Source organism: Glycine max, chromosome 13 (genome assembly GCF_000004515.6).
Source record: "Glycine max cultivar Williams 82 chromosome 13, Glycine_max_v4.0, whole genome shotgun sequence".
NCBI classification, from domain to species: domain Eukaryota; kingdom Viridiplantae; phylum Streptophyta; class Magnoliopsida; order Fabales; family Fabaceae; genus Glycine; species Glycine max.
Window position 1 is genome coordinate 12,762,730 of NC_038249.2, and position 25,070 is coordinate 12,787,799.

At 32.9% G+C, this 25,070-nt stretch overlaps 3 protein-coding genes across 8 annotated transcripts; 1 reads left to right on the forward strand and 2 right to left on the reverse strand.

Annotated features, from left to right (window-relative positions):
* Nucleotides 1-1,020: 1,020 nt before the first annotated feature.
* On the forward strand, nucleotides 1,021-11,138 carry LOC100785321 (uncharacterized protein sll0005). 6 transcript variants are annotated; one of them, XR_001384008.3, is made up of 9 exons: nucleotides 1,022-2,001; nucleotides 3,024-3,120; nucleotides 3,617-3,779; nucleotides 3,925-3,990; nucleotides 4,327-4,420; nucleotides 4,820-4,932; nucleotides 5,315-5,384; nucleotides 5,530-5,606; nucleotides 5,709-5,951. XR_001384008.3 is itself a non-coding variant. In XM_041008662.1 (9 exons), the coding sequence occupies exons 2-7, from the start codon at nucleotides 3,035-3,037 to the stop codon at nucleotides 5,366-5,368; spliced, it is 576 nt and encodes a 191-aa protein (XP_040864596.1). In that variant the 5' UTR covers nucleotides 1,022-2,001; nucleotides 3,024-3,034; the 3' UTR covers nucleotides 5,369-5,384; nucleotides 5,530-5,556; nucleotides 5,709-5,951. The 6 variants fall into 6 exon arrangements, 5 of the variants coding, with proteins under 5 accessions (XP_006593742.1, XP_040864596.1, XP_014620744.1 ...); XM_041008662.1 differs by having other exon boundaries at nucleotides 5,530-5,556; XM_006593679.4 differs by lacking the exons at nucleotides 5,530-5,606; nucleotides 5,709-5,951 and adding an exon at nucleotides 10,798-11,138 and having other exon boundaries at nucleotides 1,021-2,001.
* LOC100813462 (ABC transporter G family member 1) lies at nucleotides 7,180-12,899 on the reverse strand. The gene is made up of 8 exons (XM_003541379.5): nucleotides 12,442-12,899; nucleotides 10,005-10,084; nucleotides 9,417-9,887; nucleotides 9,232-9,318; nucleotides 8,969-9,100; nucleotides 8,668-8,862; nucleotides 8,466-8,552; nucleotides 7,180-8,045 (listed from the first exon to the last, which is right to left on the reverse strand). Exons 1-8 carry the CDS (start codon nucleotides 12,773-12,775, stop codon nucleotides 7,350-7,352), a joined length of 2,082 nt encoding a protein of 693 aa, XP_003541427.1. The 5' UTR covers nucleotides 12,776-12,899; the 3' UTR covers nucleotides 7,180-7,349.
* A 10,019-nt stretch (nucleotides 12,900-22,918) lies between these two features.
* On the reverse strand, nucleotides 22,919-24,562 carry LOC100810770 (protein EXORDIUM-like 2). The gene has a single exon (XM_003541375.5). It carries the CDS (start codon nucleotides 24,238-24,240, stop codon nucleotides 23,329-23,331), a length of 912 nt encoding a protein of 303 aa, XP_003541423.1. The 5' UTR covers nucleotides 24,241-24,562; the 3' UTR covers nucleotides 22,919-23,328.
* Between the last annotated feature and the right edge of the window lie 508 nt (nucleotides 24,563-25,070).

Here is a 25,070-nt window from a genome sequence, read left to right on the forward strand (position 1 = left end):
GACACAACTCAAAGTTCAACTTCTCTCCCTTTTTCTTCCTTCAATTTCGTGCTCCCCCTTTCTCTTTCTCTCCCTCTTTCTTTTCCTCCATTGAAGCATCCTCTCCAAGCTTCTTATCCAAGGCTCATCTTGGTGGTGAAGCTCTTTCTTCCATGGCTTATTCCCTAGTGGATGGCGCTGCCTCTTACCTCTTCTCCTTTGTCTTCCGCTGCATCTTCATGGTGGAAAATCACCATTAAAGGACCTCATTGAAGCTCAAAGATCCAGCCTCCATAGAAGCCCCACAAGCAAGCTTCCATCAGATACCATACAATGACGTCTTTGCTTCCTAAGGATTAGTCAAGATTACAAAGTATTTACAAAGGAGAATCCCTAATAATTAAATACCAGATAACCCGAGTAAAGCAACAGAGCATAGCAATATTCTATGAATCCTAAGTTACAAGGTGCAACCTTTCATCTATATTTCATACTCTTTGCTAACAAGGACAAACCTGCACATGCTAGCTAATCAGACAAGGATGCTTTTTGGTAGTGTTGGATTGAGAGGAAAGAAACATATGAAAGTGTGAGAAATAAAAAAAATGAAAGAAAATGAAAAATGAAAATTTTCATTTGAAGTGAAATAAAGTAAAAAAAAAACAAAATTTTGAATTAAAGTGATGTAGTATGTAATGAAATAAAACAAAATATAATTATTTTTCCTTTTTAAAATATTTTATTATATTAAATAATATTTGATTTTGTTTTATATATATATAAAGCTCACCACGAATGAGACATGTACACCATATTCGAATATGAAGCGAAAAAAATACTGCATATTCAAGCATGGCCTCATGAAATTAAAGTTGAACATGCAGGCACATATTCGATTTTACTAAACATAATCATATATGGCGTGCAGCATATTCGATTTTCGCCCAAAATTTGCTCTCATGCGCGTGTCGAAGAAGCCCCGACAAGGTTACTTTTGGAAACATTCAACCTAACACATTCTTTCTTCGCATTTCTTCTCAATTTTGAGAAGAAATTTGCAACCATGAACTCCACTATTTTCGTATGAATTCTACTAATACTTTCACCTTAACCGGACCAGTGAAAGTTTGAGTTTCTTTCCTTTTCACCTATGGCTCTTTCAACGCCTTTCTTTCCTTCAAAACGAACAAATCCTTAGCAATTTTGTTTTATTCGTGATCCACAGCCAACCCTGAATATTTACCATGTCCCACACCATGTCTGCATTCAATTCTGCATCTTTGAAGATCGACCACATTATTTCTATGCATAAACTCCAGATAATGGAAAACCAGATCACACCATCCATCTATCCGTCATAGTACCGTTTGAATTGAAGACCAACCCAGTTGAAGCATTTTTTTCCAAACTGAGTCAGCAAAGGTGCAAGCAAAAAACAAGTGTTCCACTGTTCACTAGTAAATAAAGCCTTTTTTACGACGGTCATAAAAAATCCGTTTTAAAAAATAAGGCGGTGGCATTTTCGTGGTTTAAATTGCTATCCGAAGACGGTGTAACAGAAACGTCTTTGAATGGAAATTGCGACGACGGATATTGCAAGACCGTCTTAGAATCCATTAGGTGAAAACAAATTAAGACGTGTTTGGTTCACACCGTCTTTGAAGGATTCTGGAGACAACGACGGTGTTAATGTAAAACCCGTCTTTAATTTTGAACAATATGATAGCCTTTCCCTTCTCATTTGTGACGTAGCGTCTGGCTTCTTTGCTTCATAAATCATACCCTCACTGTACCGCGTGTCGTGCTTCACCCAAGCTCTCGCCGTGGCCTCATTGGACCTCGCGACGTCGCCGTCACCCTAGGTCGTGCCGTACGTAGTGGTTGTAGCTCAGGTCGGTAGCTGTACCCAGGAACGAGGCCGATGAACGCGCGCAGGAGGCTCAGGAGCGTGCACTCGAGTTCGAACGCGATTTGTGCTTGTTGGAGCAGGAATTGATCAAATACAAGCAGCAGAACGAATCGGTATCCTTATGTTTTCATCTTTCTTGTTTTATTGGCTTATTTCAACTTTCTGGTTTGATTGAAATAATTACTGGAGTGTTCTTTAATTATCTAAGACAATCTCTGATATATATGATTTATGAAACAACTGGCCTTAGGCTTATCCAACTTGGTAGTGTGGAGGGGTTTGATTAAGCATTGATGTGTTCAGTGCTGAAAAGCCCGTCCCTCTGTGTGTATTTGAGTTGATTAGTTGAAATTTCATTTTCTGATGTAAATATATCATTTTTAAGTTGAAAACCATCCCTGGCTTCTTCCTTAGATTTTGTTAGAGAGCATGATTGAATGATTTCTGATATGAAGGGCATTGAAACTTGGAATTGGAAGTGTCAGATATGATAGGATGGACTCTGGAACTTATTTCATTCTCATTGTTATGCAATTGTCAATTTCTTTAAATTCTTATATTTAGATATGCTTACCCAGGTTTGAAATTTGAATTTGCTAGTGTTCTATTTTCTCTTGGTTATTAAACTATAGGAAATAGGCCTGGAATTGCATCTACTATCTACTGCTCTATTATCTAACTTATATTTCAATTGGCATCATGAAAATTGAAATAGTTTGGCTTGGCTGTTGCGTGTAGTCACAGTATACCCTATTGAAATAATTCAGCACATTCACTTTGTATGGCTACAATTTACTGTGGATACACTGGTGCTGCTAAATTGCTAAGTTGAAAACCATATTATTGAACTTTAATCACTACTACTACAGAAATTTCCTTGTTTAGGAATTATTATAAAAATACTACACTATGATATTTATGACCCAAACCCCAATTTTTATTTTCTTTTTTACAAATACGCGCGTATCCTAATCTTCTCATATTTGCTTTTGAAATAAATCTTGCTTTTGAAACACATATTTGCTTTTGAAACAAATCTTGCTTTTGAAACACATATTTGCTTTTGAAACAAATCTTGCTTTTGAAACACATATTTGCTTGTTACTAATTGTGATTTGGTTGGTCATATAACCAGGGTGATAAGGCATGGTCATACAAATTCTGCTTTTTGTAGCTGGCATTAACACACTTCTCCGAACAGTTTTGGAACTAATTGCCTACAAAAGTTGGAGGTTCATTTGCACATGTACTCTTCCAATTGCTTATATTATCACTGACTGCCTACAAAATTATATATTTCCTCATTCCATTTGTTCATCACTGGCAATCTGAGAGCAACTGAGCATTGTCTTGTTAGTTTGTAACATCTAACATATGATTATGGAAACATTAACACAATGATAGTCATTTGTAAGTTTTTTTGTTTTATGGATTTTATTTGACTTTATTTGGACTCATTTATATATATATATATATATGTATGTATGTATATAGGGGTTAGAATGTGTGGATTTGTAGTTTTTGATGAGGTTAGGAGCTATGGTTGATTATAGTTATATCTTGATAGACTGTATTAAATATATGGACTATGGTGGCTGCCTAATGCGTTAATAATTCTATAATTGAACCTTTCACCATCCTTATCAACATGTGCGAGGATCTTCTAGGTTAAATTGTAGGTATTGATTTAAACAAAAATCTAAAATCACTTCTTTGTATGTGTGACAGGTTTCTGGATTTTGGTTTGCTCTGTCAAATGGACAAAAGGCATCAGCTTGCTATGCTGGCTTCAATTATTCATATAGTAAATGGTGACTGGGCATCCCTTGTCCGTGCTCTGGTTGATATGGATGTTGTGAGGCCAGGGACAAATATCAGACTTTTTACCCTCGTATAGTACTTGTATCTCAGGATTTAATCATCTTGCCATTGAATATTTAAATCAAATAAGAACAGCATTCTCATATACCTGGGTTTTTGTTACTCTGAAACTTATGTTCACACTATGACTTTCTGAATGTATGTTAAATTTTCAGGAACTGGAACAAGCCTTGGGAGAAGTAGAATTTAAAGAAGGAATTCCTGATGTGAAGTTTAGCAGGGTGAGAGTCATCTTTAAGAAGAATAGTAATTGAATTATGTGTGTCAAATGACTGTGCAAACCATTTTCTGTGAGTGTCAAGGAATATGGAAATAATAAGATTCCTAGCCAGTTTCGGGCCAACCTTAACTAAAATAGAATGCATCATCCACTATCTGAAGCTAACCATAACTGAAAAGAAAATTACACTTCTAAAACTAAAATGACTATGAGCAATGTCCAAAGTATGTGCAGTATCAGAAATCAACTATGTATACTTAGTTTTCTATATTTACTATTATTTTTTGCCTTTGTAAACTTCTTGAGTTAACTGAATTTTTGATGAATTTTTCTGAAGGTTCTGGGAAAGATTTGGACTGTAGCACTCAAGCATCATTTCCCCATGCCACCGTATATTACACTTGTCTTGCGATCCCTAGCTTCATTGGAAGGTAAACTTTCAATACCACGTGTGGATTACTTCTTGGTTGCTCATTTATTGTCATACTAATAAATTCTGCTTCTATTCACTATGAATATTTATGCTATATTTCTCACCCACCCACATAAGAGCCTTTTGGACCTGAAGTGTGGATAATGCACAAGTTCACCTACCTTGTGCTAAAATTCAACTATTTATTAGAAGTATGGAATCAACAAGGATTGAACTCTAAACCAATTAGTCAGAGACTTCGATACCAATACCATGTCATGAACCAACATTTCCAAAAGTTTAAGTTGTAATGTAAAGATACATGAATGGTTCCATACTACATTTCTAATCATATTGAATTTCTAATATTTCCTTTGCATTATCTTTTAACTCATATTTTAATTTGAAACAATTTCAGGTTTGGCTATAGCTGCAGATACAAATTTCAATACTTTTGAAGCTGCATATCCTTATGTTGTTCGGAAACTTCTCACAGACAACTCAGCTGCAACAAGGAATATATTGCATTGGGTATTATAAGACCTTGAACAATGAGTTTTGTGCCAATAGTATGAAGAGCTGTAACATAAAACATCTCATCATGTGTTTGTTGTTATTTACTGATGTTATAGCATAGAGAATATATTCTGAGCATCTTTCTTTGAGAAAAAATGAGAAGAAATTTAATATGTTTTTATATATTAATCCTGTTCAAACTTTAGCCACACATTTTTTTTAACATGTCTTGTCAAATCAATCATCATAGTTTTGCATATTTCATCTATGTGAACTACTAGACATGATCTCTACGGTACTGATGGCTGTTATGAACGTGTACTCAATACAGTTTCTTCTTAATATATCCTAGACATTATTCATTTTTTTTCTCTAAACTCTGTTTTCTCCTGTTAAGGTGCTTCTAAACGAAGGAAGGAGTTCCAGTGACAAAGACTTTCCCTTTTCTTGAGGTTAGGGGCAACCAGGTATGTCATTGTGACATCCCAGGGAGTATGCTCTCTGGGAAGTAGCTCTGTGTTTTCTTATCTATATTTTATATTTTTTTGAATGCTTAGTTTCCGACCTAATATTTATCTTTTTTGTACGATCTATGTACTTTGTATTTTTCAGTTTTATCAACATGTGCGAGGATATTCGGTATTAAATATATGGACTATGTTTGCTATTGTTTATATGTTGAATTGTAGGTATTGATTTAAACATGTTTAACTTCATCAGGAAGCTATCAATCAAGGTGAAAAAGTAGTGACAAGAACTACTAACTCCTTTTTTATTTTATTTTTTGGTAGGATGTTATGTCCCTAGCTAATTAGTCAACAAGTGTAAATCTAAACTTATAGTCACGAGGAGAGGCTTTGGAATCAAACTATATCTGCAGTTCTGCTTAGGTTGGAGTAAGACTTTGTATACGTAATACAAGTTCCAAAAGACCCAACTTATCTCTGTTCTAGAGGTGCCTATTGATGAATCCATCATATCAATAGCTGTACAGTTTAGGTATCTTCAATATTTCAATATAGTTTATATGTGCATGGTGAGGATTTTTAGTTTGTGCACTGGCTAGTTGTTTCTAAATATACTTTGCAGGGAATGTAGGGAGCGCTTGATTGCAGTTGAATGACACTCTCTGTCATTAATTTGTTAATGGCTGATAAGGCAAATGCTTAGAAATCAACTGCTAACTTTTTTCAGCATTTTGCACTAAAACTTAGTTTGCTCTCTAGAATTAAGTTGCACTAGAGTTGGCAAATAGGATTTGATGTTCTACAATATAGGCTATTCATTAACCTGTATCCAAATTTGTGGACAACCGTGGTAGGTAGGGCAAGAGGTCATTTATTAATTTAATGAGTCCATACTCTTTGGCCTATAGTTAGATGGCTTGAAATTCTCATACGACTTTATTGTTGTGTTGTTGGGACTCCAAACTTACCATCAGTTATGCTGACTGCAGTGCACAATTGATTTCTTATTTCAGGCAAGTTACTATAGTGCAAAAGTTGTCCAACTAGACAGTTTTTATAGTTATAGACAAGTTACTAACTTATTAAAAAACTTCGTACCCCATTGCCCAGAGGCTCTTCGCTATGCGAAGGTATGGGGGAGGGATGTTGTACGCAGCCTTACCCTTGCATATGCAAAGAGGCTATTTCCGGATTCGAACCCATGACCAACAAGTCACCAAGGCACAACTTTACCGCTGTACCAGGGTTCGCCCTCAAGTTACTAACTTATTCAAACATTAAAAAATTGAAAAAAAAAATATTTTTCTAGATGAATTGAAACAGATTACTATAATTTTATTGATGATCAAACCCATTATAATTCCTTATATACTACTGATGGAAAAGTAGTTTATGGCTCATCCAATAAAAAAAATAATTAAAATTTCGTAATTGATATTTATTAATAATAAAATTCACTGTAATACATGGACAAAGACAAGGACTAGAAGATCCATTGTTTAACCCATAAAATAGAACCCTAAATCATTGACTATAATAAAATAAATTTAAATAAAATATAATTACCATTATTTAACCTTAATACAGTGAGTGGGAACTGTTTTAATAATTTAAAAATGTGTGGATAAAAGGAGGTATTGATGTAAAATTGTATTTAATAAATTTATTGGCGGTGCAATAGTAGTTAATTATACAAAAGATAGTTTCTAATTTGCATGGTTCTATTTCCGCCACATATGTATCATCATGTTAATTAACTATGAATTTCGTTGAGTTAATGATTAGAAAGCAGAAATATTAAGAACACTAGTCATTTATATAAACGAAGATACAAATCTAGATATTCTCTACTTTCGTTTTGATGGAGTACGATAGACTTTTTAATATCTCTTGATCTCTCACAAATCTATATGAAGATGAAAATGGTTTTTCTCCTCCACACTTGAACCTACAGATTCTTCAATTTTATATGACTTGAACTTCTTGTAAAGGAGTTGCATTGGGATTCTGCATGATCTGTATTGTTGGCTTAGGTGAAGACCTTGATGATGACATGAATGATACAATGATTGGCTTCAGCTTCTCAGTAGTTTTGATGTTAATCAAAAAGAGAACACGATACAGAATAATCATCCCTAGCAAGATTCCAAGATCAAACCACTTTGAGTAACTCATGTTCACTTGCCACATATCTCTTAGAATCTCTTCACCACTAATGTAGCCACCACCAACGTTATTTGTAGCGAATCTTAGTCCTTCAAACTCATTTTTGAACAATCCTTGGTAGGCATATCTATGGAATGCAACATAGAACATAGGGTATTTCCAAAATGGCCTAGGAAGATCATTTGGTAACCTAAAGAATCCACCACCTATAATCATGATTCCTTGAATTCCAGCCCCGGTTATGATACCCATTAGAAAGTTGGGGACAATGCTTGCAACTATCATCATAAGGCTCTCTACTAGCATCAGGCAAGCAAAGAGAACGCAAATGAAGTACACAAAGTGCTCAAAGTCTTTCTGAAGACCAGGTAGGTAATAGGCTATAGCCCCAGGAATGATTGAAACCAACAACAAGTATGGGATTGCTGAAAAGGTGTTCCCAATCACAAATGCAGTGACACTATAATGTCCATTTAGTCTTTCACGTTCAAACACCTGGACCAATGGCAAAATGAATATAAAACAATAAATCCAGTAACTACCTATATTTATAAAATTGAGAAGGATAAAATGTAATTTTGTTCTTTCATATCTTAAATCGAAAAGGTTTTACTTTCATCTCTTAAAGTGTTTCTTTTAAATCAAATTAGTCTTTTTGACAATTTTCACACTAATTTAATAAACTTGATATAGTAAATTGTGAAATGCAAAATCAAATAGACAAACGTTTGCACGTCAGTCAAATTAGCAGGGTTAGTGCAAAAAACTTATTAAAGAACTATTTTGTACTAACAAAAATACAAGAGGCTAAAATAAAAATTCTTAAACTTAGATGAGCAAACTAAATCCAATAATTGAGATGAGAAAACAAAATTATATATTATCCATTTGAGAAACAACAAATAGTTGAATCACCTTCATATCCTCCACAAAGGAAGGGAATCCGCCAATGGTCATGAAAGTCATGAATGAAGACACAAACATAAGAAATGAACCTCTATCCTGACAAAATGAAAAGTGATTTTTGAATTAGAAGATATTAATTAACTAAACTAAAAGGCAAATAATGCACGAGTTATTATTAGTCATATATCATGTGTTACTTTTCCACTATTACCTGAATTGAGCGATAACTAGTACCCAGATCATAGAAAATAGTGGCTAAACTTATAGCCAATGCAATATAAATGGCAAGGCGTAACCAGTAATAGCCTAGATCACGATACATGTTAATGGACGATCTTTTGGTTAGAGCAAAGCACTGGTTAAGGAAGCCAGCATGTCTTCTCTTCTTGTTTGTTGAACTGGTGTTCTACAATCCCATGAAATTAAAATTTAGTGTTAATAAATTTATAATTAACTTTGGATCAAATTAAGGTACATGGTATGAGATCTACTTAGCCATAATTAGAGGATACCTTTTCAGTTAGTACTGCCACTTCTTTCTGAACTTCATGGTTCATTTCAGATGACTTGTATGAATCTACAAGGATACGAATTGCTTCTTCGGTGGGTATTGTTACTGTTCCTCCTAAATTCAACTCAGTGTCCTAATAAAACAAAAAAGGTATTTAAGTCAGATTTCTATGAGTTAATTCGTTGACAAAAATTATGTTGCAGCGGAGAAAAATAGAAATAGAAAAAAGCTTCAATTTCATGGAAGCATGGTCAACTTAGTTACCTGATCAAAATCTTTGTTTATGGTTTTAAGTAAATGATCAGATGGATTCATGAGAGGAGGACAAGGAAAGCCATTTGAAGCGAAAAACTAGATCAATGAAACAAAAGCAGAATTAGTAAGTGAACATTAAAATTAGAAATGAACAAAAAAGTGCAGTACATAGAAAAAAGGGGCTAGTTACTAACCTCTTTTGCAGCAGAAGCGGGTCCAAAGTAAACAGTTCTACCAGAAGACAAAAGACAAAGGTTGTCAAAAAGTTGAAAAACTTCACTACTAGGTTGATGAATTGAGGCAACAACAGTTCTGTGAACATCATCTTTCTTATCAAGGGTGGCAATTCTTTTCATGACATAATAGGAAGCAGCACTATCAAGTCCACTAGTTGGTTCATCAAGAAACAGAAGCCCTGGTCGAGTTAGAATCTCAATGCAAATGCTCACTCTCCTCTTCTGACCCCCACTGATTCCCTTAACACCCCACCCTCCAATTCTGGTGTTAATGGCATCTTGAAGACCCATTTCTCTGATTGTGAAATCTGCTCTCTCTTTCTTCTCTTCTTTGGGCATGGTGTCAGGTAATTGGAGTTGAGCTGAATAGTGTACTGCTTCTCCAACCGTTAAGGTTGTGAGTAAGGTATCATCTTGTGTTACATATGCCTGTGGTCACAGCATGGATTCAAAGAATGGTATTAATTGATCATGTGGCTACTTAAAATTATTTGATTAATATTCCTATTTGTTTTTGTTGAATAATTTTGGATTTTGTGTACGTACTGAGGTTCCATATGCCAGTGCTTGTTTCTTCCCGTTGATCAGAATCTCCCCAGTTTGCCTTGTGTTGGAACCTAATCTCCCTAGAATATGAATTCATAGCATCATTTAATTTGTTCAGACTATAAAAGTTTAAATCTTAAAGGTAAGATTCAGTTCTTAGTTGTGGGCATTATTGGAGCGAACTGGTTTGGCAGATTGGTATAACAACACTCATTACATAAAAATAATTAAGTTCTTAACATTAAAATACTACTTTTTATTTCAAGTACAAAATATAAATATGTTGAGTAATATTAGCGATTTGTTTTAAGTTCTTTACATTAAAATACTACAAAGTTATTAAAATTCTTAAATATGATTTGAGATAAGAAGGAAAGAATGAGTGTACTATTAGACCTTCTCATATCACAATACTTTCTAGTTAAAACGGTAAATGGAAATTTGTAGCAAGACGTCATCATAGTATGATGCTTGTATGAGGGAAATATAACAGGGTAAATGATCAATTTTGCTTTTGTTATACTTTACAATCAATGTGAATTTAGTTTACAATTTTGTAGATGTACCGATAATTTAATCATACCATCAACTCTTTTTTGCTTTCATTAATGTTTTCAACAATGTGATATATGAAAGACGACGTGATAAATTCATGTGATAAAAGTAAAAGTAACGCGTTGGACCAGATATGTAGGGACCTAATTGTCAATTGGAGTATTGCCCAATTTACCTTTTATTAAATCACAAAAAATTGAACATTCATTTATCCTCCTCATTTTTACCTTTTTGTTAGAGATGGGTTGAACCATGGGTGCTACGTGTTGTTCTACTCCTTTCCTCCTTTGCATCGTCAGTGGTCATGGCAACATGGTGACAAACAATGACATTTGGTTTATGGTTGCTATTTTCATTCTATTTCTCCCTATGTATTAGAGGCTGGCCTGATAAATGTTTGGACTTCCATCACCTATGTAAGGTTTGCGGTGGATATAATCAATTTTAAAAAATCTTTTATTTGATACTGAAAAAAGGGTTGAGAATGATTTAACTCTATTTGATAATGATGATATGTTAGTTATGTATATTAAATAAAATTTACAATGATACATGTATGTTTTTATATTTACAATATTTTTATAAATTATTTTATTGTTAAGTTATATTTGTTAGAGATTATTTTGTGATGGTAAAAGAACATATCACCAAACTAGAAAGAAGAGTCTTCTTCTAAAAATAATTATTACTTTTATAAATTTTAAAATAAAAAAAATCACCGTCACGTTGACATTTAATGTTAACGAAATTTGAAGAAACTTTATGATAAGATTAAATTGTTGGTTCATTTAGAGATTTATGAATTAAATTAATCAAATAGGGGATGGAAAGATAAGAAACAGATAAGATAATTGATACGGAGAGAGAAAATAATGTAACGTATAATAAATTGTGGATAGGCGGTTTTGACTTTTGGTTTTTTGATTTGACACTCTACTTGCCCAAAGTAGTCTGATTCATTCAAATCATTTAAGTGTAAGCTCAAAAGAGATTTCATCTTTATATTCGAGTTTGCAAGTTAAATTAAGAGAACGATGTAATTTAAGTAATTTGTTAAGGAATGATAGTTTAATTTATTTTATTTAGTTTCATTTAAAATTTTGTTTGAGTGAACTAATTCATGTTTAAAAGCATTTGCGTGAAATATAACTTTAACATGATGAATAATATTCGCAGCTGAAGACTAGTAAGATAAAGCAACAACTACAATGTCTTTTCCAATTTTGTTTATAATTCAAATCTATATTTTCCTTTCTACGTAGAGGAAACCAAGAATAAATGCTATAATAACTTTTTATTGACATATTCTTTTTGTTACACTCTTTACATGAAATCGATTCAATTGAGAATATGACTCATAGTGAGACCTATATTTAATAGGTATAACATGAATTTCTTCCAATAATCAAAGAGTATATTGAAAAGTATATATTACTAAAAAATTTCAACAGAAAAAGTTCTTGGCAACCCTATGCATACTATCTTCCTAGATTATTATATTAAGAAAATATCAATTTTTTACCCTTCATTAAATACTTTTAATCACTAAAAAGTTAAGTATTAAGACTTTTTGTTTTATATAATAAATATTTTAATAATTTTTCTATTTTATTTTCTTAATTAGTACTCGCAGGCGCATATTAGAAAACCCAAAATACCAAGCCCTTGAGTCTTAAAAATATAAGATTGTATTTTAAAATTTAAGCAACAAGGTTGTTCGTGGTAATTTCAAACATTATAATGATATTCTTGTTATTCAATTAAAACTAGAAAACATAAAAAAATTTGAGAAAACACATTAATTCTCTGAGGTGAGCTAATTAACCTCCAAAAACAAAAATTCATGCAATAAAGTTTTCAGAAGCTTCACTTTGATACATACCTGCTAAGGTATCAAGAAGTGTAGATTTTCCACAGCCAGAAGGACCCATTATGGCCAAGAGTTGCCCTGGCTTGGCATAACCAGTTAGACCCTCAAGAATTGATTTGCTTCCATTCTTTCCCACAGAAGCAGTCACCCTTACATCCTTCCAACTCAAGCACGTACCCTTCTCTTCTCTCTCATTATTATTCCAACCTGAAGTTTCTCCTCCTTTGGTCCCTTTTGGTTTTTGAGCACTACATGTTTCTTCTATCAAAGTAGCCTCAAATCTTGAGTTAGGATTAACTTCATAATGACTAGGAGCAGCAGAATTAGATGAGAGAAGGGAAGCCATTATTATTGCCAATAAGGGAAGTGCAGTATAGACTAGCCTTCTCAATGGATTTGTCTGAAATCAAATCATATATATATATATATATAGAGAGAGAGAGAGAGAGAGAGAGAGAGAGAGAATGTGCGGTTCAAAATTTTCTCCGCTCATGTTTTGTTTGTTTAAATAAAAATAAAAATAAAATAAAAATATGCACAACGTGTTTTTAATGGTTATTTAGCATTAAAGTTCGATCCACAACATGTAGGTTTGAAATGGTAAATACCTATATTAACAAAAATCTACATGTACTATATGTGTGACTTTACTTCGATGGCAGGAAGCACACCGAACGTTCTCTTGTTTGTTTCCCAAAAAATCATAGTCGCCCTCAACATAGAAAAATGAGTTTTCTTGGCATTTACTACAACTTCTTCACCACTCTAACAACGTTCTCTTTCTAATTCTTTCTTTATTGTTATTAAAATTTATTGAAAACTATATATTTTAGTAAGTCTATTTTTAAATTAAAGAAAGAATCATTAATAAGACCCACTCAATTTTATAATTTCTTGTAATAACATTTTTAATAGAGAAAGTTGTGTTATTATATTAAGGCTCTGTTTGATTTATTGTGGACACGGATTAATTTGAAGTGCTTGTGATAGGAGTATGATTATTAAACTCTTAAATTAACTTGTTAACTCTTACGAGTTTACTTATCCTCTGCGAGTTGATTCATGTGCAAATTTTTTTTTTAATAAACTTTAGGTAAACTCGCTAAACTCTTGAGCTTATCACTAAGTTAGCGAGTCAACAAGTTTAAAAATTAGACCAAACCACATGTTGTTTTGGGTTGTTTTTTTTATATATTTAGGTTTCAACATATATTTATTTAGTGTGTTGTTCCTGAATCGAAGAATTCTAATCTCTAAGAACATCAAATCCTTATTCTCCAACAACATTAAACCCTCAATGGGAATACTCTACCACTACTATCACCTTCGTAAGTTATTATCTAGTAGTGATGTATTATTAGATTTAGTTATTTAAGTATTGTGGAATTTATTATTTATTATTTTGCTTTATTATGTTGTTAAAATATTTAATTGATATGTTATTTATAGATATTTTGTTATTATTTTTATATGAAATAAACTCTTATGAGTTGAGTATTTAGAAATCCCACGAGTAATGGTCAAAGTTTCAGTTTCATGAAGGTTGATATTTCTTCTTTTTTTTTTGTCATTTTTATTCATAAGGGGATTGTTTTAGGGTTTATACTATATAGCAAGCATTTAAAAGACATGAGGGAATCAAAGATGAAGCATTGCGAAATTCATGACAAGATTAATCATCAAGTCATGCATGATAATAATATGAACTTTCATTTAGTTAATGTCGAAATTAACCTTGTAGCACAACAATTCAGAAAATTAAAGATTAAATAATAAATATTTAATTAGATTTATGTTTTATTGTTATTTTAGTCTCTAAAATTAAGAAAGAAAAACTCAAATAATTCTTAAATTTTAGAGAGTTTCATTTAAGTTTCTAAAATTAACTTCTTTTTTTTCATTTTAATCTCTAAAATTGTGTTATTATTATTACTTAATATCTTAAATTAGGAACCAGAATGGGGAAGAAAATAATAATAATTTTATAAACTTAAATGAAACCCTTAAAAATTGTAAAAACTTAATTATTTGAATTTTCTTAATTTTTTAGACTAAAATAATAATGAGATACAAATTTAGGGGTTACATGAAGAATCAAAAGTTGTGTATTTTAAAACTAAAAAGAAAAAATCTGTAACAAAAAATAGAAAAATAAAAATCAAATTTTAAAATTTTTAGAAGGATGAAAATCATATTCTATTCTATTTTATATAAATAGATAGATACATGCACGGTGTACCCTGTTGTTGCTTACGTGTTCTGCCTTTTTCTAATACGTGCCTCTTCTTTGAAAGTCCAAAAATGACCTAATTTTTTACTTTAACAAATTATGTTAATGTCTTCTATCTTTTCAATTAAATTTTACGCTTTTATATGTTTTCGATTGTTTATTTGATTGCTTGTAATATTTTATTGTTTGTTCTCTTTTCTTACCCTATCATTCTTCCCTTCTAAAGTATATATGTAGACTTGATTTAGAATCCAGCCGCCGAACACTAGTTTCCATATTTTAATTAGCAGCCCGTGTTGGGCTTTTTAATTGCCACTTTGACATATCAATTTTATTATTTGAACATTAAATTAATAAATGACAGCGTATATTATTTTATAATTGATTACTATTTGCTGTTTTTTTAGTATCTATCTTTCCTTGCTCTTCAAGAATAATAAAAACATTTTTTTAATGAATTTTGACTCGAGCAACGTTCCTTATATAAAGTGGAAGCATATATGGAACTCGATCCTCTATATAGTTGTAATATAATTGTATGATAGATCATGCAGTTCCATATCTTTTATAAACTTGCATTTTAGTTTTTATAATTTAATATATATAAAAAATATTTTGTATGATGAAGATTTGTTCGGATGAAATTTCAACGACAGAGAATGCGCTTCCGAGCATATAAATATACATTCTAGGATCCTGCAGCTGCATGCATCCAATTTGTGTTTATATTCTTAAAAATAGTGCAATGTCTAATTTACTCTCTGATTTATTTTGATTAGCTTATAAACTAGTTTGACCAATTAAACTTATTTGATACACGAAACTAATCTTGCTATTCTAACTACTTTTGATCCTTTGGAACTTCTTAACAACTATATACATTTCAAGATGATAGCCAACAATTCTCCATATGGAAACAATGATCACTTGTCATGGTATCTTTTCAAAAAAGGTATTCTTAATCTGTGTCTTCAAAGAATTTGTTATGATGAAATTCTACATAGAAAATCTTTATTGAAATTCACTTCGGAAATTCATTGAAAATCATATTAGAAATGCATTAATAATATTTTTAACAATAAAAAAATATTTTGATTTTCTTAACCAATATCTAAGTGTGCCGGTTAACATTTCCTTTCCAAAATAACGATAATACTAAGGTGAGTTATACACAATGAAAATAATACCATCCTGCGAAAAAACAAAGTATGAACACGAATTTGGACTTGATATGCTTAGTCCTTGTGAACCCATTTTAATTAGGGGTGGATAAACGAGTTCAGGTCCATGCACTGGCCCGCGGGATCCACAGTCAGTGCGGGTTATGGACCAATTTTTTTAAACGGTCCATAATTATGTCATATTTTTTTGCCCACCCCGCTTAACCCGCAGACTATGTGGGTTTGGCCCGAGGGATCCGCGGGTTACGCCCGCGTTAGGTTTGATTTGTGTGACCCTGACCTAATTATATCATGTTTGATTTTCTCTTTTTCACTTTAAATTTTTCTTTTAAAATAACAGATAAAGAATATATTAGATAAGATAAAGATTTAAAGATAAAAATAAAAAAATTTAAATTAAAAGATGATAAAGATAAAAAAGGATAAGATAAAAAAATAAAAGATAACAGAAATAAAAGATTAAGATAAAAAAAGATAAGTGATAACATGCTAAAAATCTTCCTTTTTGATATTTTCTCGATCTTTTTTTCTTTTAATTTATCTTTTTCATATCTGCAAGCCATAAATAATAAAAATATCAATCCTTATCATTTAAGTTAAAAATAATTGTTAAATAAATATTTTTTAAGATATTTCAATATATTTTTATTATAAAAAATAGTTCACATCATATCTAGATTGTAGCAGACTAAGAACACTTTTTCTCCTCACAATTTTTCTCTACCACGCGCACGCGCGCAAGTCATGCGACTCTTTCCCTTACAAGGAAAAACAAAACGTGACTCACACTCAAGACACACCACAGCGACACAACCTAAGCCCACTACCACCATGCAAATTTCATCTCTTCCCTCTCTTGAATTTGTTTTTATCTTATTTTTGTTGGGCGGATTCATTGTTGTTTTATTCTTAAATGTGGAGATAGGGAAAGCTCAAGCTACTTCAAATATGGAATAATTTGTTGTTGGAGATGTTTAAATTTCATATTTTAGATTTATTGCTTGGATTTTCTTTTGTTAAGACATTATTTATTTTATTGATGTAATTGACTAATTATTGATATTTTATTTACATCTGTACCGAACTTAATTTGATTGTATTGTATTGTATTTTTATTAAAATTAAAATTCTTTTAAAACTAGACCCGCAGATCGACCCGTTTGACCCGCGAAATCCACGGGACGGGGACGTACTAATTTATTTGGTCCAAAGAAGCAGGGCGGACTGGCCCGGTCCGCTGCCAATACTGACAGACGGGCCGGCCCGCTTACCCACTCCTACTGTTAACACAACAAACTTTGCGGGAATTTATAACTTATATGAGCCCACACGTAATTGTAGGCCATAAATTTAAAACCCAATAAGTAACGTACCAGCAAAATTTATGGTTCAACGTTACATTTGACGTAATCACTGACGAAATTGTTGACAGAAAATTTTAAAATGATAAGAGAGCATCTTCATTCTGGCAAGTTCTTAAATTTAAGAATCGAAAGCAACGTTGTACAAGGATATGAATAAGCTTCTCCTAAACCACCTATAAGAGAAAAAAAAATAAGAAAAAAAGATTCATAAGCTAAACTTAACTTACATTAAAAATTATCTTTAAGAAAAATTTAATATAAGAAAAATTTTACAAATTAATCTGTATAAATTAATTATGGCTTATGGAGAAATTTATCTCATTTTTTCTTATTTTAGAAGTTTTTTAGATAACTTTATTCAAACATGTTATAACTAACCAAGTGATTTATCACAATTAATTAATGTGTTGAAGTTGAATCAGTTTTGAAACGGAATACTAAACACAGGTACAAAGAAATATGAGCAAAAATATGATACACCAAGTTCTATTTTGTGACTCCCAGTAACCCACAAATATGTGATGCAAGCTTGCTACGGCCCAGTGACATTCGCCCAAAGCCCAACACCTGCACCCCCGCAAGTCCAGCACCTAGACTCATGTAAGTCCAACACCCCCAATCCCCAAGCCCATTGTCAGGTTCTCTTATGTGTGGAGTGAAAATTTGTTATATTTTTAAGTTAATGACATAATAGGACCCATAAATAAAGTTAATTAGTTGAGTGAATAACTCTAATTTAATTGATAGTTGGAGATACTTTAAGTAACTTTCTGGCAAAATTTATGGTTCAACAATAAATTTTGTCCAGTAACCAAAAAGAATAAATGTAGAAAAGAGTGTACTTAAATGTGTGCTTGTTTTTCAGGTTTTAAAAAGGATTGTGTAAAATAAATTTCAAAAACTAGTTATTAAATAGTAAAAGTGTGGAAAGAAGATGAGATTGAGCAAGTAAGATCATGAATACCAGAATAACTAATACAACTTAGGGTATGTTTTGCTAAATAACTTAATTAAGCACTTATTGAAAAAATATATATCATATAAGCGTTCATATATAATTTATTTTTATAATAAAAAAGAAAATAGTGTTAAATTATTTTTCAAATACACTCTTAAAGAAGTTTTTGTTTTTTTAGAAACTAAAAAAGAACTTTTGAAAACAGTTGTTAAAAACTACTCTTCTTAAATGAGCTTTTTTTCTTGGATTTAATATATATATATATATATATATATATATATATATATATATATATATATATATAATAATAATAATAATAATAATAATAATAATAAATAAAACAGACCCTAAGTTTTCAAACTATGCAAAACTACAATATATAAAGTAAATGTTTAGTCACAAGAGCTCATGTGTTGTGAGTCATGCTTGATACTCAACTTTTGTACTAAATTTGGCAACAACAATCTACTATTTACGTTTCCATGAGATAATATTATCATTCATGAAAACACAATATCCTTAGCTAACCACCGCAACTTCCATCATATGCTCAATTGGCATTTAAGTACCCAGCAATGTTGTTGTCTCTCTCTCTGGTTTTTGTTTTTTGAGAGAATGTTATTGTCTCTGTTAGTGTAAACAAGTCCCTTTCTAAGGTGACATTTTAATTAATGTATCAAAGAATCCAAACAAATGTCTGCCAATGACTTTTACAAGAAGAGTTAAGAAACGAATTTACAATTCTCACAATAAATAAATAAAAATCAAATTTAGCCATGGACCTCATCATGGTAAAATAACTCAAATTTCCAACCAATTTTTGGTATTTATATACCTTGATCAGAATAAGACTCACATGGTTGGGAACAAAATTACTTAATTTATATAGTGACACTAAATTTATTAAGAATTTGTATCTTCTCTAAAATTGTCTTCAAAATTATTGGAATTTATTATCTTATTCCTTTTACTTAAATTATTTTAGGGTAGAGAAAATAATAGTTTTGCAGCTTATTTTATTAATTTGAAACTAATAATTTCTTCTTAATGTTTATGAGAGAAAATTTATCTTATTAATTTTAATTTTATTAAAATGACCGTTATAAAACCACCATAACACTATAATAAGGTTTTTTGTTTGCTCATTGACAATTTGTAAAGAAAGACCCATTAGGGTGGAGTTATAGGCGTCAATGGTGTGTCTATATAATAAAATTTTGACTTTTCATCGTCCACTATTGATAACCTTGATTAATAATATATAATAATTTTTTATTGAAAAAAACGTTACAGTAATTAAAGATATTTTTACAAAAGAAATAATAATTAATGCAAGAGATAATTTATGAGATTTTTTGTACAGGAATAAATACATAGTATTTCATTAAGAATCAAAACAACAATACAAGAGGACATACTGAAGGCAAGAATAAGATGGGGTCACCCTAGCAATTATATGAGTCACTCTATTTACTTGTCTTTGAACAAAAACCTAGATGGTAGGTTTGATTGCTTATTAGAAACTTTCTACATTAAAAATGAGGGCACCCGCTTCTGATAGATAATCCTTTGAACTTCTGATTTTTTCCACAAGAGTCATGCAGTTGCTCTCAAAATATATGTTGATGAGGCATAGATCATTTGCAAGAGTGAGGGCTAACCACAAAGCTCAAGCTTCTCCCTCGATTACCTTCAAGCAAGGATGCTTCCACTCTGATTTGAACAAGAAAAAACAACCCTTACTATCTCTAATGCAAGCGCTAACATCAGTGAATTGTTCGTGCTAAAAAAAGAAAAACAGCATCCATGTTGCATGGTTGCAGAGATACATTCAGCATGATACAGGCCCTGGACCATTGACCACTGTTGGAAGAAATTAACAGCAAAATCAGACAGAGTTTTCTCCTCTCATACTTTATCATTTGTTCTCCGACACAAACTCCACATCACCATTGAAACACGACCCCGGTTTTGAGGATCCAGCTGCTTCATAAGATTAAATAAAGTTCATCAAAGGATTCTACCTGGTCTACCAGCTGGAGGACTTTTTGATCCAGACCAATGTAGCTCCAAACAGAAATAGTGGCTAGGCAACTAGCCAGAATATGTGATGTTGTTTCCACGTTCTTTGGCTAAAGGAACATGTTATGGGACACTCTACTCCAAGTGTTCTTAAGTTTGCTCGTGTGGGAAGACAACTTCTACAAGCTCTCCAAATCATCATTTTCACTCTTGGAGGACGTTTTTTATTCCATAACAGCTGCAACTCAAACTTTGATGCCAAGTGGTCCAGCTTCAGAATTTTCTCCATAATGAGAAGATATGCACTCTTCACTGAATAAGAGCCATCGATAGTGCTTGCCCATATAAGTTTGTCTTCGAGAATTTGTGGAAGAAGGGGAGTTTTACTTACTATATCAGCATCCTCCTCATTGAAAATATTGTTCACAAGATCCATATTACAGCCTTTAGTTTCATGTTGGATGATGTCAATTACCCTCAAATTTTCCAACCCTACAACAGTAGGAGACGAAGGGTAGCAATTATTCTCTCTTTGTAACCATGGATCAGTCCAAAGATTGATATTAGAACCATCACCAATTCTCCACTTACTGCCTTTCTTCAATACTATCTTAGAGGAAAATAAGCTCTGCCATGTGTATGATGGGTTATGCCCTAGCGAGGAACCCATGAAATCTCCCAAAGGACAATATTTTGTTTTGATGATTCTTGCCAGCAAAGTATCGGGAATAGAAATCATTCTCCATCCTTGTTTCCCTAAGCCAAGTTAAAAGTAATTAGGTTTCTAAAGCCCATACCTCCATTTTCCTTTGCTACACAAAGTTTGTTCCTTGGCATCCACTTGATACCTTTTGAGTCTCTCCAACTAGAACCTACCAGTATGAATTTAGCATTTTTTTGGATCTCATCTCCACAAGATTGTGGAATTAGACAAATGCTCATGCAATAATTTGGGATAGTTTGAGCAATTGAATTGATGAGAATCTCCCTTCCAAGAATTTAACCTCTTCCAAATTCTGTCTTTAATAAAGGAAAACATCACTTTTTCTTCCTTCCAATGAGATTAAGGAAGCCCAAACATCTAACCTCACCCCTTCCTTCATTCACACCAAGAGTAGACACTATATTTGAGCGAATATCCTATGATGTATTCTTACTGAAAGTGATATCTGACTTTTGGAGGTTGATTTGTTGGCTTGAAGCTCAAGAATGTGTTTGATAGTACTGGCTTCTTTCTGATGGGCTTTGAAAAAAAAATGAAATCGTCAAAAGTAAGTGATTTTTATAAGAGATTTTTATATACAGAGAGAAAGGTAGTATTGAGGAGTTTATTTAGAGGAGCCACCGTTGACATGCAGATGGATAAAATAAATACTCTGGTTTCTGTCATCATTTGGCTATCGTAATTGCTTAAGTGAGACTTCCATATAGATTTTCCAATCCCCGAAATAAACGCCAATTTACCAAAACATGTTTTACTGATATGGAAAATTACAGAATGGCCCACTTTTGTTGGCTTAAATGATGGATAAAACATAAAAGAATGATACTTATCATTAATCAATTCTGGATATAGTATTTCCTGCTAATAAAAAAGTGTAGGAACTGGTTGTGGTCAAAGGCTTAATGCTTCTCAATGAGTATATTGAAATTGCAATCCCTGTGGAGTTTGGAGGGACCTAACACCGTGACTCTCTACACTGAATCTAAGAACTTAGTTTTACACTTATGTGTCTTCTTAAAGACAGTCAACTAACAAAGAGAGAGTGCATCAGACATACTATGCTTATTATAGCTATTCATTCAATTAATATCCTTCACATCATAAAACTATAATGACCAACTTTCTCACGAAAACATTCAAAGATGTGAAAGAACCTACTTAAAAGAAATATGTTATCTAGAGGCATAGACCCGTCCAAGTTATAGTGATAATTCATAACAAATGGCAGGGATAAAATCAAATAAACCACTCATTTGTATAAACTACAAACGCCCAATTCTTAATTATAAATTTCAAACTGCACAATCATTCAATGGTCTCTCACGAACATACACTCATCAACAAAATCAAACTCAAATGATCGAATAAGTACTCAAGTTATTATAAATACTTTAGAACTTATCTTCGATTTCGAATAAGTACTCAAAGTTAGTGAAAATTAACAAGTGAGAAAAACTTGGTAAGTATATTTAATTTTTGATAGAAACCCATCTTTCCTAATTGAAGATTCTCTCAATTTTCTTGAATGAGAAATTGTTTGGCATGAATGGAAAACAGAAAGAGACATAGCATGTAACACCACCCATCAGAAAGTTCTGCTCAAGGCGTTGCCATTATCTCCTTTCTACATATTTCAAAAAGAAGACCATACCAATCTTTCACCTTTTTTGTTAACAAAATAATAGCAAAAGCTACCTCACGAGGGGTACAAGATCAAAGCTTATCTGAAATATAATTGCGGAAGAAAAAGGACCTACCAAAACCATCAAAACAATGACACCCCTGTAGCCTTTTACACCTAGCTAGTGAGATTCACTTCACCTCAGCCAAAGTCATCATTACCGATACCTCGCCATAATGGTCTCCTTGCCCCCCAACACCACAAGAAAAAAAAAAGTCACCATCTTTATTCTCATTTACCATAAACAAACAAAAACACCAACCCTATTAATCCAACAACACCGGGTCATTCCTCAACCAACACCTTACTTTACCAAAAGACAATAATAATTCATACAAAAACCCACCATTCCATTCTCATTTCTTTCTCTTAAAAATTACACAAAATCAAAGCTATCATAATTTTAATCATAGACCTAACTTCACATAGTATAAAATAAAAATATATCACATTAATCATGACATCCGTTTTTTAAATAAAAAAAAAACTTATTCCTCGTTTTTCACAATTTATATAACATTCCACTTCTTCCTCTATAGTAGTCTTTGGCAAAGAGAGAATTTACACGTCTTACACGTCACATTAAACAACAAAAGCAGAGGTTTAATAGAATTTTTAGAAACACACTCAGAAACCGAATCCACCACCACCTCTATTATCCATTCCCCTGCTTCAGTGCTTCCGTTCCCAACGACCAATATCTACAACCATTACACAACACATCGCCACGTGCCAGTCTTCAGACGAGGGTCTTGCATGTCGAAGTCTGCGGGTCCCACATCGCTGGCACGAGGTACCTTCTTCCATTCGCACCATGCGCATTGTAGCTAGCCCCGGTTGCTTTATCCACGAGAACCCGACCCGGATAACCCGGGTACGATCCGCTACCGAAAACGCCCGTGCAAGCGGAAACGGCCTCCAACGGCGCGGTCGGGGGGCCTTGGAAGTAACCGTTGTTGAAAGGGTTCGTAACGGTGCCAGCGAGAAGAGTGGCCAAGTTAATAACCATTCCGTCAACTCCGACGTCGCCGTTAGGCGCGACTAACGGCGGCGTCTGGGGCCCGTAAATGGGTTGGTGGAATGGCCACGCGCATTGCCCGGGGCACTGAGTTTCGGAGTTTCCAACCCAAATATAAGCTGTCCGGGCAGCGTTTTTGACGTTGCGGGTAGAGCCGTGGGTCCCGCAGCGGCTCATGCAAAAGCCCTCAACGGCGACGTCTTTCGCCGTTAATACGACCGTTATGGATTTCAGTTCGTTGAACTTGGACGCGAGTGCGAGGACGTCTTTCCCTTTGAGATTTTTCCCTAACGAGTAAGCCGAGTGTAGGAACTGCTTCCCTACGACGAGCGCAGAGGATCCTCCCCCCTTGTACTTCTCCGTGGTTTTCCACCACGTGGCAGTCGATGGAAGCGGCGCGTTTGGCGCGCTGCTTAGTGAGTTTATGAAGTCCACGATTATGGACCGTTGGATCGGGGTGAAGGTGCCGTACCAGATGAGATTGACGGTGATGCGCCCCTTCAGGAGTTGGCCGTTGTGGTACTTGAGGACTAGTGGCTGCTCCTGCACGAGCTCCCCAAGGGTTGGTAAGGGAAGGAGAAGCAGCGTGAGAACCGTAGAGAAGGCGAGGGCAATGTTGTAATTTAAGGCCATTATTTTTGTGGATTAGAACAATACGTGCAAGAAGAAGAAGAAGAAGAAGAGAGAGAGAGAGTGTTTCAAGTTAGACGATAAAGACGAGTACGACGGGAGGGGTATTTATATACCTGCTGAGGGAGGATAGCTATGGTGAACGACTTGTCAACATCGTGATCTTCCACGTGGACATTTTTTATTGGCCATCCTCGTGCCAGCCTGTCAACGTTTCAACTTTGAACCCGCGGTCTACCACTTTTTTCTTTTTTTACTTTTGCTTTTCACCATTTTACAGTACTAGTAATGATTTTATTTAATTTTATTAAATCTGTCAATATTTATCTATTTTATACTTATTTTTAAAATTAGTAATGTATTTTTATACAAAAAAATTAGTCAATGCAATAAATTATTAAAGAGAAATATAATATAATAAAAAGGCAACCACAACTTTTCAAAAGATTTTCACAGATAACAACAAAGCATATTTCAAATTTAAATCCGAGTAGAACAAGGAATTTGAAATATAAAAAAGTATCTTTCCGTAGAGACTTTTATATATTTTTTTTATATTATAAAAATACAAAAAAGTAAGTATATCTAATAAACCAAAGAAAATTGAGTATTTGATGTTTTTTATACTTCCTTTAGTCCTGTATAAAAAAAGAAGATAAATTAGTTATCTTAAAAACTATTAGTTTTTAATGAATACTAAGTTAACTTTTATAGAAATGATCGGAAAAACATTGAATAAATAAGAATATTAATATAATAAAATATTACTGTATAAGAAATTCTCACCAAAAAAAACATATTATAAGAAAATTTAAAATTATTTATTGCGATCA

Bases quoted from the DNA above. Each gene is read 5' to 3' on its own strand.
- LOC100785321 (XM_006593679.4), top strand. From the start codon at position 3,035: ATGGTCATACAAATTCTGCTTTTTGTAGCTGGCATTAACACACTTCTC. The intron at 4,421-4,819 runs GTAAACTTTCAA...AAACAATTTCAG, and splicing joins ATCCCTAGCTTCATTGGAAG to GTTTGGCTATAGCTGCAGAT. The intron at 4,933-5,314 runs GTATTATAAGAC...TCTCCTGTTAAG, and splicing joins CAAGGAATATATTGCATTGG to GTGCTTCTAAACGAAGGAAG.
- LOC100810770 (XM_003541375.5), bottom strand. From the start codon at position 24,240: ATGGCCTTAAATTACAACATTGCCCTCGCCTTCTCTACGGTTCTCACG.
- LOC100813462 (XM_003541379.5), bottom strand. From the start codon at position 12,775: ATGGCTTCCCTTCTCTCATCTAATTCTGCTGCTCCTAGTCATTATGAA. The intron at 10,085-12,441 runs GTATGTATCAAA...TTCATATTCTAG, and splicing joins ACTTCTTGATACCTTAGCAG to GGAGATTAGGTTCCAACACA. The intron at 8,863-8,968 runs GTATCCTCTAAT...ATGGGATTGTAG, and splicing joins TGGCAGTACTAACTGAAAAG to AACACCAGTTCAACAAACAA.